Below are 21,322 nucleotides of genomic sequence, written 5' to 3'. Positions count from 1 at the left end.
CTTCCCCACTAATGAATGTCATATCAAAATAGTCTGTTTTTATAAGCCAAGTATCTGTGAGAAGAAAGAGATCATAAAGCACCCATATGAACACAAGGATACAGCCTCTTTATCTAATCTTTAAATCTGTGTGGGCAACCTGCCTCTTTGTGAAACAAGCTTACCACTGGGCCAGCCCAAAATCCCAGTCCAATTAGTAGGTGCCTCCATGCCCTCCTACAGTTCTTGCCAGCCTGGATTTTTAGCAATCCTGGAATCCTAAGGCACAATACATTTCACAAGGTAATTACTATGTGCAAAAATATCAAGAGACTGAGGAGAATATAAAGAAATATAAAGTATTGTGCTTGTCCTCAAAGAGCTAACAATCCAAGCCAATGAAGCAAACATGTAAGACTAAAAAATAATACATGAATTAACAAGTATGATAGGTAGTCTCCAAATATGCCCCCCTTGGCTCCAGTGAACCACACCTGCTGGTGTTCATGTCCTCATGTAACCCACTCCCCTTGAATATGCCTCTGTGACTTGCTTTCTGACCAATAAAATGAGGCAGAAAGGACACTGCATAACTTCTGAGACTAGGTCATCAGAAGCTTTGCAGCCTCCACCTGAGTCTCTTAGAAAGTGCCCTCTCTTAAAATCCAGCTGTCATCATCGGGGGAACTCACCCCCGATAATTCAACGTGGGTCCTTTTCTTTTTTCCCTAAGTGTCAGCCGGTCTGTGAAATAAAGGGAAATAGTAAAAAAGAGACAAATTTTGAAGCTGGGTGTCCGGGGGAGACATCACATGTCCATGTCGGCAGGTTCTGTGATACCCCCCCAAGCCACAAAACCAGCAAGCTTTTATTAGTGATTTTCAAAAGGGGAGGGAGTGTACGAATAGGGTGTGGGTAACAGAGATCACATGCTTCACGAGGTAATAAAATATTACAAGGCAAATGGAGGCAGGGCGTGACCACAGGATGGGGCGAAATTAAAATTGCTAATGAAGTTTCGGGCACACGTTGTCATTGATAACATCTTATCAGGAGACAGGGTTTGACAGCAGACAACCAACTGGTGGGACCAAAATTTATTAGGTGGGAATTTCCTCATCCTAATAGGCCTGGGAGCGCTATGGGAGACCGGGGTTTATTGCATCCCTTACCTGCAACCGTAAAAAACAGATGTCCCCAGAGCGGCCACTTTAGAGATCTCCCCCTAGGAACGCATTCTCTTTCTCAGGGATGTTCCTTGCTGAGGAAAAGAATTCAGCAATATTTCTCCTATTTGCTTTTGAAAGAAGAGAAATATGGCTCTGTTCTGCCCGGCTCTCAGGCAACCAGACCTAATGGTTATCTCCCTTGTTCCCTGGACATCGCTATTATCCTGTTTTTTTTTTTCAAGGTGCCCAGATTTCATACTGTTTAAACAATTTGTGCTGTTAACACAATCATCACAGGGTCCTGAGGCGACATACATCCTCAGCTTACAAAGATGACAGGATTAAGAGATTAAAGACAGGCATAGGAAATCACAAGAGTATTGATTGGGGAAGTGATAAGTGTCCATGAAATCTTCACAATTTATGTTCAGAGACTGCAGTAAAGACAGGTGTAAGAAATTACAGAAGTATTAATTTGGGGAACTAATAAATGTCCATGAAATCTTCACAATTTACATTCTTCTGCCATGGTTTCAGCCAGTCGCTCCATTCAGGGTCCCTGACTTCCCACAACAGTCATGCCATGAGAAGCCCAAGCCACAAGTAGAGAGACCATACATAGGCAGCACTCTGGTTGACAGGCCCTAGCTGAACTCCCAGAGGACAGCAGCCTCTGCCCATTGTGTGAGTGAGCCATTTTGAACATTCCAGCCCAGCTGAGCCCCTAGAAAACTGCTGCCATGCCAGTACCCAAGCCAACATCACATCACAAAAACCACCCAGTCAACTCACAGAATGAAACAATAGGAACTAGATGAATGCATCCTAACACACAATACACACACCTGGAACTATTTGTATACAGATATTAAATGTTTGGATGAACGGAGGCAAGATGGTGCACTTCCGGGTTCTTCATCCCCCCAACTTTTCCCGCGCGCGCGAAAATGCAGCCGGCGACCCAGGAAGGTGCAGACCAACTAGGCATGGGCCAGGTGATGTCAATCCAAAGAGACCAAGATTTACCTGGTCGCACCTGCGGAACGCCCCCTGACACGCCCATGCCCCGCCTATTGCCCTCCCACTCCTAGAAAAGCCGCTCCGGAGGGACACCACACGCGGCCTTCTCACAGCCCCACTCCTGTCGGGATGTCGGGACTGTGGGAACTCCGTCCGAGAGCCCCACCGGGGGACTCTGTCGGCCTTCTTTGCCGGAGGCCGACAGACCTCTCCCTACCCACCTTCTTCCCCTGAAGCTAGGTGACCAAAATAAACTTGCAGTTTTGCTCCTACACTTGCCTAGTTGCTGGTTCTTTTGTGCCCGCTCTGGTGGTCTTAGAAAAACAAGTCATTAAAAACCGTGAGTTTACACTGATTGATTTCAATCCTATGCCACAGGGCTCATTTCAGCCTTTCTCTTTGCTTGTTTGAAACTTCTTTCTCCAACATAAGATCCCAAGTTTTCATTATCTACAATCTGTTTACTTATCTGTTCAATTCTAATATATACACAAAGTAGTTTCAGAATTGCTAACCCATACTCCTATGAGAAACACATTTACTAACTATATTACAGCATTTACGTATGGTTCTTATCTTTAACCTTACAATATCCAAATTAATGTTTGCCAAAATCATGTAATTAGTTCTCATCTTCCCCTGGGAGTATGTTACTATTTGCCTTCCAGTTTGGATTCTCCCCACCTACTGGTTAATTTTTATTCTTTTGGGGAATATGTGAAGAAAAAGCACCACATTATTTTCAAATGAAGGAAATTAATGAGCAGCATCACTTCAGGGAAAGAAAAACAAGTCACTATAGTACACTCTAGAGCAAGGGTCAGCAAAGATTTTCTACAAAGGGCCAGATAATAAATATTTTATTTACTTTAGGCTTTGCAGGCCATAAGATCTCTGTAACAACTACTCAATTTTGCCACTTTATGTGAAGCAGCATAGTCAATATGTAAACAAATAATGTGGCTGTATGGTAACAAGCCAATTGTGAGATAAACAGATACATATTACTTGTCATTCTGAAATAAATTCAAATTACTGAAGTTTTAAATTCATGCAAAGAATATCAAACATACCCTCACACATTTTTTCCTGAAGCATTTGAGAACAATCTGCAGTTATACTCCTTGGCAGTAAATACTTCACTATGTATTTTATATATGTAAGGATACTCTCCTATATCACTATACCATAACTAACAAAATCAGGAGATTAACGCTGACACAGAATTATTATTTAAACTACAGCATTTAAATTTCACCAACGGTCCCATTAATCTCTTTGACAGTACAAAATAAAGTTGAGAAAAAGGTATGAGCCCAGTTCTCCCAGAAACTCTGCAAACCCCAAAGAGGATACATTTTACAAAGAAAACCACACTTAAGCATTGCACAGAAAAACTGATAACATGAAACAAAGAAAAAAAATCTTAAGAGTACAAAGGAGAGGGAAAAATCAACTCATTATCTTTAAAGCAACAGCAATAAGACTGACACCCTTGCATTGTCCAGGAAGCAATAAAAGTAATAATTTATAATAAACTCTAATAAACTGATAACTTATTGCCTATTTAGCGGTATAGTAGGGTCAAAATCCTGACTGAAAAAGGTTCAAAAGAGAATGATGAGAAAAATGGAGAGAGTGAGTATTAAGATACTTTGAGTTTCGTCATAAAGGAGAACAAAGAAATAAACAGAATGGATTTTTAAGATGAGTGATAGTATATCATACTTTCATACTGATTGGAATGATCCAGTACAGAGAGAAATTGTGTTATGGTAGGAAAGAGGGAATGACAACAGGTGCTAAATCTGTGAGTGACAGGAATCAGGTTTCGGTACAAAAATGAGTAACCAACGCATATCCAAACTACTAAAAAAACAAAGACTACGTTCTTCTACTCTAATTCTCTGTGATGAGAGTCTAATCCAGAACTTGTCACTTTTTATGTCTTTAACATAAACATCTGTACCCACATTCCTTCATTCCTCTGACCTTACCCTGAATATCCATGTGTCATCTACTTACCTGACTCATTAAGCTTTCACTGAAACTCACTGTCACTGTCCAAACCCCATTCAGTGTCCTCCAGATTTGCAAAAGTCACTTCTCTACTCATTCCCATACTTTCCAATCAACGTAACACCAGAAAACCTCCTCGTTTAGCTTAAGCACTTCTCCCATTAAGTATTAGTCAGTGCTATCTAACTTACACTGACATCTATCATTTAGGTTACCTAAGCATTGTTCTAACCAAGAGTATCACAATTGTTTCCAGGCCAAATGAACAAGTATAAATAGGTGGCCTACTTTTCAGCTCTATTTCAGATAATTCTCTTACACAATCACAGAACATCCTGTGAGAGAGAGACAGAGAGAGAGAAAGAGACAGAGTGAGTGTGTGTGTGTGTGTGTGTGTGTGTGTGGTCATAAAATTTACTATGCCATACATTATACTCTAAGTCAAGAGTCTTCACAAAATAATGAGTTTCCAAGAACTAAAATGGATAATCACAAAATAGCAATGTTGTAACACTAGACCAGAAAACTTCAAATCTAATATTCTTTACTTCCATAAACATTTCAGCTCTACTATCAATTTTACCAAGTTGGCTCTTTGTATTTAGTATATATACATAGACACACATTCAAAGAAAAACTACTAGTTCAAGACTTTGATTTTATTCTTTTTTTTTTTTTTTTTTTTTTTTGAGACGGAGTCTCGCTCTGTCGCCCAGGCTGGAGTGCAGTGGCCGGATCTCAGCTCACTGCAAGCTCCGCCTCCGGGTTTTACGCCATTCTCTCGCCTCAGCCTCCCGAGTAGCTGGGACTACAGGCGCCCGCCATCTCGCCCGGCTAATTTTTTGTATATTTTAGTAGAGACGGGGTTTCACCGTGTTAGCCAGGATGGTCTCGATCTCCTGACCTCGTGATCCGCCCGTCTCGGCCTCCCAAAGTGCTGGGATTACAGGCTTGAGCCACCGCGCCCGGCCTGATTTTATTCTTAGTTTCAATACTTAATAAGCAAAAACATCATAACTACTCATCTTACTACAAGATCTGATTGAAAATCATTTTTCATTTTAAAGCACAGATGCTTTTTGTAATATATGCTGAATGGACTCCTTTCAGTAAAAACCCATAAATTCTAATGAGTTTTAGTAATCCAATTCTTATAAAAATGTCAGTAGTAATGTAAATAAAATAGTTTTAAGCATTTTAATATCAGTATCAGGGTTTGAAATGCAATAAATAGTTCTGAGATACTTCATAAAATAGATGTCTATTGCAAATAGTATTTTTTTTTAACCTAGGTTATTTTCTCACAGGAGTCTTCAACGAAATATGTGTATTTTCATCCAAAGTCACAGTGTGCCACCTAGTGCTGTATGGAGATTTTACAGAGACCTGTTCAAATACTTATGTTTCAATTAAAAGTATCAGTCTTCAGTGAAAGTTTTTATGTTCAAATCTTATAGTACATAATCTAAGAAAGCAAGTGTTTAGAATAGTCACCAAAGAGGCTAGGTACTTCTGAGACTTGCTCCCAAATAAACTTCTTTCTCTTAGGTTTAAAATATCTAAATAATTTCAATTTTAACAACTTTTCCCACGATCTTGAAAAGGTTACAAGTACTGTTTACTAAATATCTATATATCTGTCTCCACAAAACTTTCTACTTTATACAACTTCTTCAAAATCCATTCATACCACTACTTGCCCATAAAATGAAATTCTTATATCTTTTTTCCAATGTTTTTCAGCTTTCTGAATAATTCAGAGAAGAACCTTTCTCTTAAATTCCCACTACTAAAAGCCCTTAATACTTTGGGTAGTATGAAGATAAGATTACTAATCATGAAGCTTACCTGAGAAACCATATAATCAGTACAATTTCCCTAATATTACAGAATAAGCTGGAATCCTGTTCAGTAATTTATGATAACTTTATCAGTTTTTACCAACATTTCACACCATCTAAAGGTAAAACCATAGATGAACTAAGGATGGCTAAACTATTATAAGGGGGAAACAACTTCTCTCTTGTATGAGCTACTCTGTTCTGGAGCCTCTGTTAGAGCTCACTAGCCTATACCCTAAATAATATATCAAGTCTTATCGAGTCTATCTCCTAAATACAACTGGAGAATGTAAATCCACTACCATCACCCTAGTCCAAGCCATCATCATCTCAAACCTAAATTATTAATACTGTATCAGCCTCCATGACAGAGACTACAACATACATCAAAACCACTTGCTTTCTTTCCTGTCACAAAGCTAGACAACACCTTCCAGTCTTTCTTGCAGACAGATGGCCATGTGACTTCTGCATGCTAGAATATAGGGGAAAATGAGGTAAGCTATGTCCAGATCTGATTTTTTTTTTTTAAGTCTCCTGCATCATCAGCTATGCTCTCTCCCTCAGTTTCCCATTTACTGGCCAGATGCACAGGATCTAGCAGGACTCTCTAAAGAATGACGGAGTCAAAAGATAAAAAAAAATTTAGTCCCATCAAAATGTGAAAGGTCACATGCTGAATACCTACAATGAACTATTAAGTGAACAAGAAATAAACTACTAATCTGTTGGTCCCCCTTCCAGTTATGAAACCATAAAAGGCATCCACATTGAAAAGGAAGAAGTCTAATTAGCCTCGTTTGCAGATGACATCTTTTACTTAGAAAAATATAAAGACAGTCAGGTGTGGTGGCTTACACCTGTAATCCCAGCACTTCAGGAAGCAGAGGCAGGAGAACTGCTTCAGCCTGGGAGCTCAAGGCTGCAGCGAGCTATGATCGCACCATTGCACTCCAGCCTGGGTGACAGAGTGAAACACTGTCTCAAAAAAAAAAAAAAAAAAAAAACCTAAAGACTCCACCAAAATATGTTAGAACTGATTAACGGCCGGGCGCGGTGGCTCAAGCCTGTAATCCCAGCACTTTGGGAGGCCGAGACGGGCGGATCACGAGGTCAGGAGATCGAGACCATCCTGGCTAACATGGTGAAACCCCGTCTCTACTAAAAAATACAAAAAACTAGCCGGGCAAGGTGGCGGGCGCCTGTAGTCCCAGCTACTCGGGAGGCTGAGGCAGGAGAATGGCGTAAAACCCGGGAGGCGGAGCTTGCAGTGAGCTGAGATCCGGCCACTGCACTCCAGCCTGGGCGACAGAGCGAGACTCGTCTCAAAAAAAAAAAAGAACTGATTAACAAATTCAGTAAAGGTACAGGATACAAAATCAACATACAAAAACCAACAGTGAACAATTTAAAAAAGAAAATCAAGAAAGCAATCCCATTTACGACAGTTACAAACAATATAAAATATCTTGGAATCAATTTAACCAAAAAAGGGAAAGATCTAGACTGATGAAAGAGAATGAGGCTATAAAAAATGGAAAGATACTTCATACTTATGAAATGGAAGAATACTATTAAAACAACAATATTACCCAAAGCAATTTACAGATTCAATGCAATCCCTTATCAAAATACCAATGACATTCTTTACAGAAATAGAAAAAAAAAATTCTAAGGCCGGGCGCGGTGGCTCAAGCCTGTAATCCCAGCACTTTGGGAGGCCGAGACGGGCGGATCACGAAGTTAGGAGATCAAGACCATCCTGGCTAACATGGTGAAACCTCGTCTCTACTAAAAAATACAAAAAACTAGCCGGGCAAGGTGGCAGGCGCCTGTAGTCCCAGCTACTCGGGAGGCTGAGGCAGGACAATGGCGTAAACCCGGGAGGCGGAGCTTGCAGTGAGCTGAGATCCGGCCACTGCACTCCAGACCGGGAGACAGAGCGAGACTCCATCTCAAAAAAAAAAAAAAAATTCTAAAACTTATATGGAACACAAAATACCCCAAACAGCCAAAACAAACCTCAGCAAAAAGAATGAAGCTGGAGACATCCCCGTACCTGACTATAGTAACAAAATCAGCATGGTACTGGCACAAAAACAAACACACAGACCAATGGAACAGAATAGAGAACCCAGAAATAAACATATGCATTTACAGCCAAGTAATCTTTGACAAAATTGACAGGAACATACACCAGGGAAAGAACACCCTATTCAATAAATGGTGCTGGAAAAACTGGATAACTTTATGCAAAAAAATAAAACTAGATTCCTATCTCTCACCATACCAAAAAATCAAATCAAAATGGATTAAAAACTTCAAGGTAAGACCTGAAACTATGAAACTACTAAAAGAAAACTTGTCTGGGTAAAGATAACTTGTCTGGGTAAAGACTTGTTTGTGTAAGATCTCAAAAGCACAAGCAACAAAAACAGACAAATGAGACTATATTAATAACTAAAAGGATTCTGCACAACAAAGGAAATAATCAACAAAGAGACAATCCACAGAATGGAAGAAAATATTTGGAAACTACCCATCTAATAAGAGATTAATAACCAGAACATATGAGGAGCTCCAACAACTCACTAGCAAAACACAAATAATTCAAATTAAAAACGGGCAAAAGATCTAAATAGACATTTCTCAAAAGAAGGTATACAAAATGGCCAACAGATACATGAAAAAAGACTCATCACTAATCACCACAGAAATGCAAATCAAAACTACAATGAAATATCATCTCACCCAGTTAAAATGGTTTTTATCAAAAAGACAGGCAATAACATGTCACCAAGGATATGGAAAAAGAGGCACCCTAGTACACTATTACTATTAGTGGAAATGAAAATTAGTATGCCATTATAGAGAACAGTATGAAAGTTCCTCAAAAAAACTAAAAATAGACTCGCCATATGATCCAGCAATTCCACTACGGAGTATATATCCAAAATAAAGGAAACTTTAATCAAAAAGATATCTGCACTCCCATGTTTATTGCATCACTATTCACATATATGGAATCAACCTAAGTGCCCATCAACAGATGAATAAAGAAAATGTATTACATATACAAAGTCAAATATCATTCAGCCATGAAAAAGAATAAAATCATGTCATTTACAACAATACAGATGGAACTGGAGGTCATTATGTTAAGTGAAATAAGCCAAGCATAGAAAGAGAACGATCACATGTTCTCCCTATATGTTGGAGCTAAAAAAGTGCATCTCATGAAAATATTGAGTAGACTGGTAGTTACCCAAGGCCAGGAAAAGTAGTGCAGTGGGGTAGGAGGGGATAAGAAGTTGATTAATGGGTACAAATACATGGTTGGATAGAAAAAATAAGACCTGGTGTTAGATAGATCAGAGGGGTGACTATAGTTATAATACTTTATTATGCATTTCAAAATAGCTAGAAGAGAATAATTTGAATGTTTCTAGTATAAAAAGATATATTTAGGTTGACAGATACAACCAAGTATACTAATTTGATCTTAACAAATGATATGAATGTAATCAATTATCACATGTACCCCAAAATTATGTACATCTCTTATGCAGCAATAAAATAAAATAAATTATTACTGGGCATACTAGAAAACAAGTCCAAAGACTAAAAACCAAGAAAAAATACAAAAAATGAGAATATACCCACCAATGAGCCAAGTAACAAAAGTTATCAGAAATAGATTTTAAAGTAACTTTAATTAATATGAACTGAAAATAAAATGACTGAAATTTTCTGCAGAAAACTAGATACTTTAAAAAAATCAAGTAGAGGCCGGGCGCGGTGGCTCAAGCCTGTAATCCCAGCACTCTGGGAGGCCGAGAGGGGAGGATCACGAGGTCAGGAGATTGAGAAATCCCGTCTGTACTAAAATAGCCGCGCGAGGTGGCGGGCGCCTATAGTCCCAGCTACTCCGGAGGCTGAGGCGGGAGAATGGCGTAAACCCGGGAGGCGGAGCTTGTAGTGAACTGAGATCCAGCCACTGCAATCCAGCCTGGCCGACAGAGCGAGACTCCGTCTCAAAAAAAAATCAAGTAGAAATTACAAAAATGAAAAATGAAAAAACTGAAATTAAGAACTTAATGAATGGTTTAACAAGAAATTAGTGAATTAGACTAAAACAACCCAATGAAAACAGGAAAAAAAAATAGAAAAGAGCAAAAGAGACATAAGAAATTTTTAAAAAGATCAAACATAGAAGCAGAAACTGAAATCTGAGGAAAAGAGAAACAAGAATGGGATTAGAGCACATAAAGGCTAAGAACTTTCCAAAACTAACAAAAAAGATCATACCATGAATCAACAGGCACTATCAATAAAATTGTGATTTTTTTAATAAAAAAGTAAAATAAAAAGACAAACGATAGACATATTAGGGTAAAAAAGTACTGACAACCAAAAGAAAAAAAGAAAGAAAACCTTAGAAGTAATCACAGGTAACCTCAAATTAATAAGAATAAAACTGACAAGTGACATTCTATAAGAAATAGAAACAATAAATGCAAGCCAATAAAATAATACCTTCAAAGTGAAAGAACTAAATAACTGCCATGCAGAAATACGTCAAAATATCTATTTAAAAACTAATAAAAGGGCCAGGAGCCATGCCTCACACCTGTAATCCCAGCACTTTGGGAGGCCGGGATATACTTTGTTTTTCATATCTTTAAAATTTCATAAGATTACAGTACTTTCATATAGTTTGTATTTATACTCTTTTATTCATATTTTTACTGTTTTCTGGTGTTCTTCATTTGCATGCAAACCTAGATTATTATACTGCATTAGTTATAGTATAATAATATAATATAGTATATATAGTACATAATGTAGTATAATAGTAGAATGTAGGTTTGCATGCAAACCTAGATTATACTATATTATCATACTAGATTAGAATACTTTTTATACTAGAAAACAGCAATTTTCTTTCACTGTTTACTGACATTTATCATGTCTGTTTGTTGGAAAATCAGCTGAGTTTTTTTGTCACCCCTTTGAAGGTAATGAGGTCTTACTGTCTCTGTACACTCTTAAGATTTTCTTTGTTTCAGGTTTTCATCAGTTTTTCTGTGATATACTTATGTTTGGTTTTCTTTGTATTTATCCTGCTTAGGGGTTTGTAGAGCTTCTGGGAGAATTTGGCTGATAGCTTTTGTCAGTTTTAAAGCCATTCCCTTTCAAATTTTTTTTCTGCTCCAATTTTTTTTTTTGAGACGGAGTCTCGTTCTGTCACCCAAGCTGGAGTGCAGTGGTGCGATCTCAGCTCACTGCAACCTCTGCCTCCTGTGAATATAAATTCAATGTTATATTGAAAGTCCTAGTCTGTGTAATAAGGTGAGAAAAAGAATAAAACAGGGAAATTACAAGCTGAACCTACAGCAGCTTGTTACACTAGAAAGTATAGAAACGCTCAAAGAATAACATGGACATACCAAATAAACTTGGCTGGGTACAGTGATTCACAACTGTAATCCCAACACTCTGGGAAGCGGAAGCAGGAGGACTACTTCAGTCCAGGAGTTCAAGACCAGCCTGGGAAACATAGGGAGACCCCCATCTCTACAAAAAATTTTAAAAATTGGCCCAGCTACTCAGGAGACTGAGACAAGAGGCTGGCTTGGGCCCAGGAAGTTGAGGCGGCAGTGAGCTGTAATTATGCCACTGCACTCTTGCCTGGGTCACAGAGACCCTGTCTCAAAAAAAAAAAAAAAAAAAAATCCAAGAGCCAGCTTAAAGTCACCCACTAGCTAATCTGGGACAATCTGAGTATCAAAATAAATAATGATAATGTCAGATTACATTAAATACAATTAAAAATCAGAGTTCAGGTAACAGGAGAATGTAAGCTTTTTCCTCACAGATCTTTAACTAATGAGTAAATCATTAATGGATTCTAAAACTAGTAAGTGACAGTTTGATAAGGTACTGTATATTTACACAGCCTCAAAGTGCCTCTCCACAAATTACTAATATCAAAAGAGAAAACAGAAACTTTAAAGTAGAAAAGCTTGACACTACATTACATTAACAAAGTGATCAAAGTTAACAAGCAGGACGAATTCAAATCATATACCTCCTATGTGATGTATTGAGAAGGACCCATCATCATTCATGTGATACTCTGCCTAAAATGCAAAACCTGAACCTAATCATGATGAAACATCATCTAAATTGAGGAGACATTCTTCAAAATAACTGTTCCGTAGTCTTCAAAAATGGCAGTCAAGAAAGAGAAAGGCTGAAGAATTGCTCCAGATTAAAGAAGAACAAACAGACCTGACAACTAAATGGATCAAGAAGAAAATAACTATAAAATACATCATTCAGATAATGACAAATTTTGAATATCTACTGTGGATTATATAATAATATAGCATGAATGTTAAATTTCCACATTTTGATCACTGAATTGTGGTCATATAAAAGAATGTCCTTAATTCTTAGTAAATACACATTGAAGTATTTAAGGATGAAGGAGTATGTTGGCTTCAAATACTCTCAAATGGTTCAGGGAGAAAAGTATATATATTGATCTATGTGTGCAGGTAGATATGTGTATATGGATGGATGTATATTTACAGACACATGTGTGTTTCACACAGCCTAAGAGAGAAAGGAAAGAATAAAACTAATGGGGCAAAATTAGCAATTGGTAAATCTGGCAAAAGGATATATGAGAATTCCTCATAGTCTTCTTACAACCTTTCTTAAATTTAAAATTATAATGAAATTAAAAGTTACCAAAAATGATATAGGGGAATATTTTCATGATTTTCAGGTAGAAAGAAATAATCAGGACACAAAAGGCACTAATCATAAAGGAAAAAGGCAGGAGAATTATTTGAGCTCAGGAGTTTGAGACCAGCCTGGGCAACAGAGTGAGACCCAGTCTCTATTTAAAAAAGAAAAAAAGAAGAGGAAGAAGAAGACAGACACTGAGTCAAAAAAGAAGTCTACTGGGTCAATAAAAAAATGAACAGGAAACTTGAGTACGCACTTCACAAATGATACCTAAATGGCCAATAATCAAATGAAGAAGTACTAAGAATCGGTCATCAAAATTACTAAAAAAATTTTTTAATAAATAAATGATTATACTGTGTACTGGTGAGGATCTGGGGCAACTCCTCCCATATACTACTGACAGGAAACGAAACTGGCAGCACCACTTTGGAAATCTGGTATTATCTATAAATACATGACCTGGGCTCCAGTCTCATCTTGTACTATTCTTTTCCTCCTTTGCCATGCTCCAATATCACTGACTTTCATTCAGTTCCCCATAAGCACCAAGCTCCATCCTAATTCAGGACATTTACACAGAATTATTTCTTCCATGTGGAATAATCTGCCCCTCTATAATGCACATTTATTGGCTTCCTCCCTAGCATTCATTCTCTACATCCTCCTTTCCTAACAGTTTTTGTTGGGGTCCCTTGTGGTTCTAGATAAGCACATTTTGTCCCTAACTCCAGGGCACAGCACATGACCTTGCCTAAGTCAATCTGCTCACCTATCCACAAGAAGTTATCCAGAGGTGAGCATGTGACCTAAGGTGATCAAAACTGAGGATCTCAGATCTTTTACTGGAATGTTAAAGAAAAGACTCTCCTACTGGCCATATATTAGGGAATATACAGCTTTGAAAACTACTGCTAACCATCTAGGGATCATAAAGACAGCAAGTCTTAAAATAATGGCAACAGAACAGAAGCCAGAGTAAGTGGAGAAAAAGCAATCAAATTCTTGATGACACTGTTGAGCCACTGGATCAACTCTTATCTGAAGCCAACTCTACTTGCTACTGAAAGCATCCTGATTAAGAAGAGTATTCCTCTTGGCCCAGCCAAAGCCTAATGATCTTTTGAATTCCAACTTAAATGTAACTTCCTAAGGCTAAGTTTTCTTCAACCCCAAGACTTGGCCAGGATTCCTTTTATATACTCAAACCAATTTGTACTCCTTTGTAATACTTAACCACAATTATATTTTAAATCATACATTTAATGTGTTTATTCTGTCTTCCCATTAGACAGTAAGTTTCTGAAGGACTAGGTTTTGTTCACCACTCTATTCTCACTGTCTAGGATGGCACCTGGCACATAAATATGTCACGAATGAATGAACTGGCAGAATGATTTTTAAAAAAACATCAATAAATGAACATTATTGGGAAAGGAGGTGTTCTACATAAATTGATAACTGAAGTTTTCCCTGCTAAGCACAAATTCTTTTTGGTTTTACTATTTTGTATGAAAATCTCTAAACACATTTCCTTGACCTCTGCAACAGAGGCTACTAAAGAAACCTACTCTTTTCTTGATAACTTCAGGTTATCACTATGAACGCCAACTTCTATATGATACTATAATTTAATTATGCCTCAGGAGTTATAGAAATACCAAAGATAGTTGTCCTAAAATAAATGGGCACAGACAAAAGTGTTGTTGAAGATTTTTTAGTTCTTTACTTCCTGATGATTAAGTAGGACACAAAAGCTTAATTATTAATTATTTTCTCCTCTTCCCTAACAAGCTATTAGCTGTCAATTCTTATTTGCTAGGCTTATGGGAAATGTACTATTATAGTTCTGAATAAGGAACTCAAGAATTCTGCAAGTACAGTGAATATACTTACAGTGTGTGGACTATCTGTTGTGTATGATCATAGGCATTTTTCATTTACTTTCAGGTTTTTGGACATATTCCTTAGAGTCACAATCGGCAGATAAGAAAAGCTTTACTATATCTTACCTGCTAGAGTTTTAAAACAAAGATCAATAGGAAATAGTATGCAGCTATAAAAAGAAATTAAGATCTTTAACACTCTAGAATATATTGCTGAGCAAAAAAAAAAAACCTCCCAAGATACTAAAATATATTATCTTTAGGTTCAAAAAAGAAAAACACATGTATATACATATAAATATACACATTCTTCTTTTTGAAAATATAAAGGATAAATCAAACATTAACAAAAATGATTACCCATGCACCCATTAAAATGACTACTATCAAAACAACAGAAAATAAAAAATGTTGGCGAGGACGTGGAAAAATTGGAACCCTTGTGCACTGTTGGTGGGAATTTTAAATGTTGCAGCCACTGCGGAAAACACTGTGACAGTTCCTCCAAAAATTAAAAGTAGATTTACCATATTATCTAGAAGTTCCACTTCTGGTTATGTACCCAAAATAACTGAAAACAGTTCTTCACTATTTTATTTATTTATTTACTTTTTGGAGACAGAGTCTTGCTCTGGCACCCAGGCTTGAGTGCAGTGGTATGATCATGGCTCACTGCAACCTCTGCCTCCTGCATTCAAGCAATTCTCATGCCTCAGCCTCTCACGTAGCTGGGATTAAAGGTGCATATCACCACACCAGCTGATTTTTGTATTTTTAGTAGAGCCAGGGTTGGCAAAGTTGGTCTCAAACTCCTGAACTCAAGTGAGCCAACTGGCTCAGCCTTCCAAAGTGCTAGGATTACAGGCGTAAGTCACTGAGTCTGGCCTGAAAACAGTCTTGAAGAGATATCTATCTGTACACCCACGTTCATAGCATCATCATTCACAATAGCTAAAAAGGGGAAACAGTCCAAGTGTCTGATGAATGGATAAGCAAAATGTAATATATACTGACAACAGAATATTATTCAGTCTTAAAGAGGAAGGAAATTCTGACATATGCTACAATATGGATGAGTATTGAAGACATTATGCTAAATGAAATAAGCCAAACACAAAAAGACAAATACTGGATGATTTCACTTATATGTGGTACATAAAGTAGTCAAAATCACAGGCACAGCAAGTGGTACAGGAGCAGGGGGTAAGGGAAAATGGGAAATTATTGTTTAATGTATATAGAGTTTCAATATTGCAAGACAAGGAGTTCTGAAGATGAGTAATAGTGATAACTGCATAACAATATGAATATACTTAATATCACTGAACTGTATACTTAAAAATGGTTCAGATGATAAATGTCATGTTATTTGTATTAGCACAATTTAAATTTTAGAAATTACAATTAAAAAAAAATTTTAATGTTACCCACAAGGGAAGAAGAGAAAGAAAAGAGAAGAAAGTTGAATTTCTCTAAATGAACATTGTTTTATAGTTTGAATTTTGAACTATGTAAATGCTGTATATTAGGACGGTGGAATCTCTTTTGTCAAGATACTAAGATAGACCAGGCATAGTGGCTCATGCCTGTAATCCCAGCACTGTGGAAGAAGACCAACGTAGGAGGATCACTTGAGGTCAGGAGTTCAAGACCAGCCTGGGCAACAAAGCAAGACTCTATCACTACAAAAAAATTAAAAATAAAAAAATTGGCCAAGTGTGGTGGCATAGTTCCAAGCTACTTAGGAGGCTGAGGTGGGAGGACTGCTTGAGCCAGGTGGTAAAAACTGCAGTGAGCTATGATTGTGCCACTGCACTCCAGACTACGTGACAAAAAAAGACTCTGTCTCAAGAAGAAAAAAAAAAGATATTAAGAAAAAAAAAATCCGTCAACCTAGACTTCTATTCCCTCTAAGACCATCTTTCAAAATTAGGGCAGATTAAAAAAAAGAAATCTTCTGGCAAACAAAAGCATAGTTTATGACCAAAAGACCCAAAAGCAGACCAACAGAAAATAACCCCAAATGACAGATAGGAAAAATCAAAACCTTAGAACTGAGGAAGAGTATGAAGTGGGGAGGGATGAGATAAGAGCACACAACAAATATGCTCTCCTGCTCTTTTTTTTTTTTCTTTTTTCTTTTTTTGAGACAGAGACTCACTCTGTCACCCAGGCTGGAGTGCAGTGGTAAGATCTTGGCTCATTGCAAGTTCCGCCTCCCGGGTTCACACCATTCTCCTGCCTCAGCCTCTCGAGTAGCTGGGCTTACAGGTGCCTGCCACCACGCCTGGCCAATTTTTTGTATTTTTAGCAGAGATGGGGTTTCACCGTGTTAGCCAGGATGGTCTTGATCTCCTGACCTCGTGATCTGCCCATCTAGGCCTCCCAAAGTGCTGGGATTACAGGCGTGAGCCACCACACCCAGCCCTCTCCTGCTCTTTCAACCAGAAGAAGGGGCTCTGCCCTGAGACCCACACTTTAGAAGGTTGCACCTATCAAAAACACCAAAATCCAAAAGGGATCAGTAACTAATTGAGTGAACACAAATTAAGAGAGAGGGACTCCCAAACTAAATTGGGTCCCCCTAGGGCAGACACAATAAGAGGAGAAGGAAGAAGGCAAATCAGCATCTGTGCTGGAAAAACCAGAGCAAGAATCTGCTTTTGATTAAGGTTAGTCACCCCAACTATCCCAAAAGAAGTATCCAGGCAGACTGGACTCCCTATATACTTACATTCCTTTCTCCTCCTCAATTTGAGTAGTTTAAGATGTTTGGAATTGCCTGAAAAATGTTGAGTTAGAAAAGTAAAGTGTGGGGGACAGAAACCTGTTTTTCCCTGGCTCTCTGGGGAATTTCACATCAGTCCCCATACTAGATTCAAGACCTACCCTAGCCCAACTTCTACCCTACCTGACCCAGGGAGAGTAGATTCCTTTAAGACCCAGCTGGACCCTGGATAGGAGGCCAGGTCAGGCTGTTAGTATGCATTGATTGGTAACTATTTAATCTTAAGACATTTTAAAAGCTGGCTTCCACTTGTATTCCTAACCTAGGTACCATAAGTGTTAGAGGCAAGCCTGAGGAGCAGCAGGGTTCCTGGGCTCTAAGGTTGAATAGTACATTCATAGTTGCTCACTTTATCACTGTGCTTTATGACAATGTGTTCCATAGGGTATCTTGAATGAAACAACTATTACATTAAAAAAGATAAAAGAAAGGAAGAAAAGAGAAAGGCAAAAAAACTAAGGCTAGTCTTTAAGATATCACTTACCATCATTCTTTAAATTCTCTTCTATGCCAAGATCATTTATCACATAAACCCATGGAGTATGACTCCTACAATACAATAAAAATATATATATATATGCTTAGTTATAACATTACCAGAAAACCATAATTATTCATAAAAAGATACAAATCTCATCCCCACACTTACATTAAACAACAACAACAAAAAAAACTGCTCCTTTATATTACCTGTTGGGGTATAATATAGCAGGCTTTAAATACTCCATGCTGAACAAGACCTCAATGCTCTCCAAAAAATAAAAATAAAATGGAAAAGGAACAGTATTAATTACATGGACATCCTAACCCAGAGGGGTTCCAAACTTTTTTACTACAACTCATAAACACATACACGTTTTATATCTTACCCAGTTCATACATGTTTAATTGAATTAAAAGTTTTGTAAAGTAACAGATGCATTCTAATATTTCCTTCTGTATTCTATTTCGGTTTTTAAATGCTGCTTTCACTGAACTGACTCACTAATGAGTCTCAACTCAGCATAGAAAACCCTGTGTAACTTTCCTTAAGAACGTTCATAAACTAAGATTTTATCAGAATATCTTAATTAACAATTACATAAGGCTCTAAGTGTAACAGCCCGTACCTTTCAGGTAACCTATTTAATATGGCCAAACTTTTACTCAAAGAAATCCAAGTCAGGGAAACCAGACAGAACAGAAAGGGACCGGGAAATTGCTTAACAAGAAAAAAAAAAAAAGACCTAACCCTGTATGAAGAGTCAGTGAACAAAAAAAAGAAAGCGGCAACTGGAACCAAACCTCCTTCTGGAAGAAAACCTAGATCATTTATCCTTTGTCAATAAAATATGCTCCTTTAAAATGCAGTACCAGTAAACATACGTCCAGAAAAAATGTATATACAAATGTTCACAGCAGCATTATTCATAACAGCTAAAAGTAGAAACAACCCAAATACCCGTCAACTGATGAATGGAAAAATAAAATGCACATTCACACAATGAATAAAAGGACATAAAAATGGATAAGAGACCCAAAGAAAAGGAAGAAAGTGCTAATACATGCTATAATACATGCTAAGTGAAAGAAGCCAGTTATAAAAGAACACAAATTGTATGATTCCACATATGTGAAATGTCCAGAACAGTCAAATCCATAGTGTCAGAAAAGAGAATTTGCTGAAGGCTGGGGGGTTAGGAGAAAATGAAAGTAAGCACAGGGTTTCCTTAGCGGGTGATGAAAATGTTCTAAAAGTAATTATGGTGATGGCTGCAAACCTCTGTGAATATACTAAAAAAAAATTTTAAATGGGGAAATTATATACTATATGAATCATTTATCAGTAAAGCTATTCTATTTTTCAAATGTACTACCTCTGCTCACAAACCTCCAACATCTCTCCATCTCACTCAGAGTAAAAGCCAAAGTCCTCACAGTAGCCTATCATGTCCAAAATTTTCCAATTCCATATACCCATTCTCCCCAGCATTCATTGTACTCCAATCACACTGGCCTCTTTATGTTTCCCAGCATGCCAGACATATTCTAGCATTATGGGTTTACACTTGTTGGAACACTCCCAATTCACTTTGCACAAATGTCACTCTCAATGAGGCCTTCCCATATAACATTCGTTAATTCATTCACTCATTTTGAGACAGGGCCTGGCTCTGTCACCCAGACTGGAGTGCAATGGTGCGATCTTGGCTCACTGCAACCTCTGCCTCCCTGACTAAAGCCATCTTCCCACCTCAGCCTCCTGAGTAGCTGGGACTACAGGTGCACACCACCATGCCTGGGTAATTTTTTAATTTTTTGGCACAGACGGGGTTTCACCACGTTGCCTAGGCTGGTCTTGAACTATTGGGCTTAAGCAATCCACCCACCTCAGTCTCCCAAAGTGCTGGGATTAAAGGCATAAGCCACCATGCACACCTGGCCCGATTTAAAATCATAACACTACCAAACAAAGAAAAGCTGTGGGAGTTCGCCCACCTTACAGAAAGGCTAAAAGAAGTTATTCAAGTTGAAACAAAAGAAGACTAATCATTCATCTGTTGATAGACACAAGCTGATTTCTTATCTTTACTACTGTGAATACGCTGCAATAAACATATAAGTGCAGGTATCATTTTGGCATATTGATTTCCATTGGGTAGATACCCAGTAGTGGGATTGTTGGATCAAATGGTAATTCTATTTTTTAGTTTTTCAAGACATCCTCATAGTGTTTTCCATAGAGAGTGTAATAATGCACATTCCCACAAAATTGTACATGAACCCTATAAATTTATACAAATTTTGTAAAAGGATGCTAACAATGTGAAAGTGTATAAAAATAAAACTCACAACTGGGCACGGTCGCTCACTCCTGTAATCCCAGCACATTGAGAGGCCGAGGTGGGCAGATCACCTGAGGTCAAGAGTTCAAGACCAACCTGGGCAACAGGGAAAAATCCCGTCTCTACTCAAAATACAAAAATTAGCTGGGTGTGGTAGTGCGCTCCTGTAATCCCAGCTACTTGGGAGGCTGAGGCAGGAGAATTGCTTGAAACCGAGAGGCAGAGGTTGCAGTGAGCCAAGATCTCACCACTGCACTCCGGCCTGGGCAACAGAGTGAGACTCTCTCTGAAAAATAAATAAATAAAAATAAAAAAATCAGATGCTGGCAAGGTTCTGGAGAAAAAGGAACACTTATACACTGTTGGTGGCAGTGTAAATTAAGTTCAGCCATTGTGGAAGATACTGTGGTGATTCCTCAAAGACCTAAAGACAGAAATATCATTCAATCCCATTACTGGGTATATACCCAAGGGAACATAAATCATTCTATTATAAAGACATATACACCTGTATATTCATTACAGCACGATTCACAATAGCAAAGACATGGAATCAACCTAAATGCCCTCAATGACTGGATAAAAAAAATGTGGTACATATACAACAGGGAATATCATGGAGTCATAAAAAAGAATGAGATCATGTCATTTGCAGGTACATGAACGTAGCTAGAGGCCATTATCCATAGCAAACTAACACAGGAACAGAAAACCAAACTTATATGTGAGAGCTAAATGATGAGAACACATGGACACATAGAGGGCAACAGCATGCACTGGGGCCTTCCGGAGAGTGGAGGGTGGGAGGAGGGAGGGGATCAGGAAAAATAATTGATGGGTACTATGTTGAATACTTGGGTAGTGAAATAATCTATACAACAAAGTCCCATGACACAAGTTTACCAACATAACAAACCTGCACTTGTACCCCTGAACTTAAAATAAAAGTTTTTAAAAAGTCAGAGTGTGTTCCAAGATGGCCAAATAGGAACAGCTCCAGTCTGCAGCTTCCAGTGTGATCAACACAGAAAACAGG

The 21,322-nt window shown here is 37.9% G+C and overlaps 1 protein-coding gene across 8 annotated transcripts in view; it reads right to left on the bottom strand.

Annotated features, from left to right (window-relative positions):
* The window catches only part of SCAPER (S-phase cyclin A associated protein in the ER), a 589,310-nt gene that overhangs the window by 551,009 nt on the left and 16,979 nt on the right, over positions 1-21,322 (bottom strand). For 7 of the 8 annotated variants that reach the window (XM_033189309.1, XM_033189313.1, XM_033189315.1 and 4 more), the window contains exon 2: positions 17,946-18,010. In XM_033189309.1, the coding sequence (XP_033045200.1) occupies positions 17,946-17,951 (6 nt within the window). In that variant the 5' untranslated portion in view covers positions 17,952-18,010. Of the gene's footprint in view, positions 1-17,945; positions 18,011-18,151; positions 18,201-21,322 lie in introns of those variants that run through there. The other variant, XM_033189311.1, reaches the window with a different exon arrangement.

Source organism: Trachypithecus francoisi, unplaced genomic scaffold, assembly GCF_009764315.1.
Source record: "Trachypithecus francoisi isolate TF-2019V2 unplaced genomic scaffold, Tfra_2.0 Lachesis_group3, whole genome shotgun sequence".
NCBI lineage: Eukaryota > Metazoa > Chordata > Mammalia > Primates > Cercopithecidae > Trachypithecus > Trachypithecus francoisi.
Note: the sequence above shows the minus strand (reverse complement) of the source record. Positions and strands in the feature narration are given on the sequence as shown.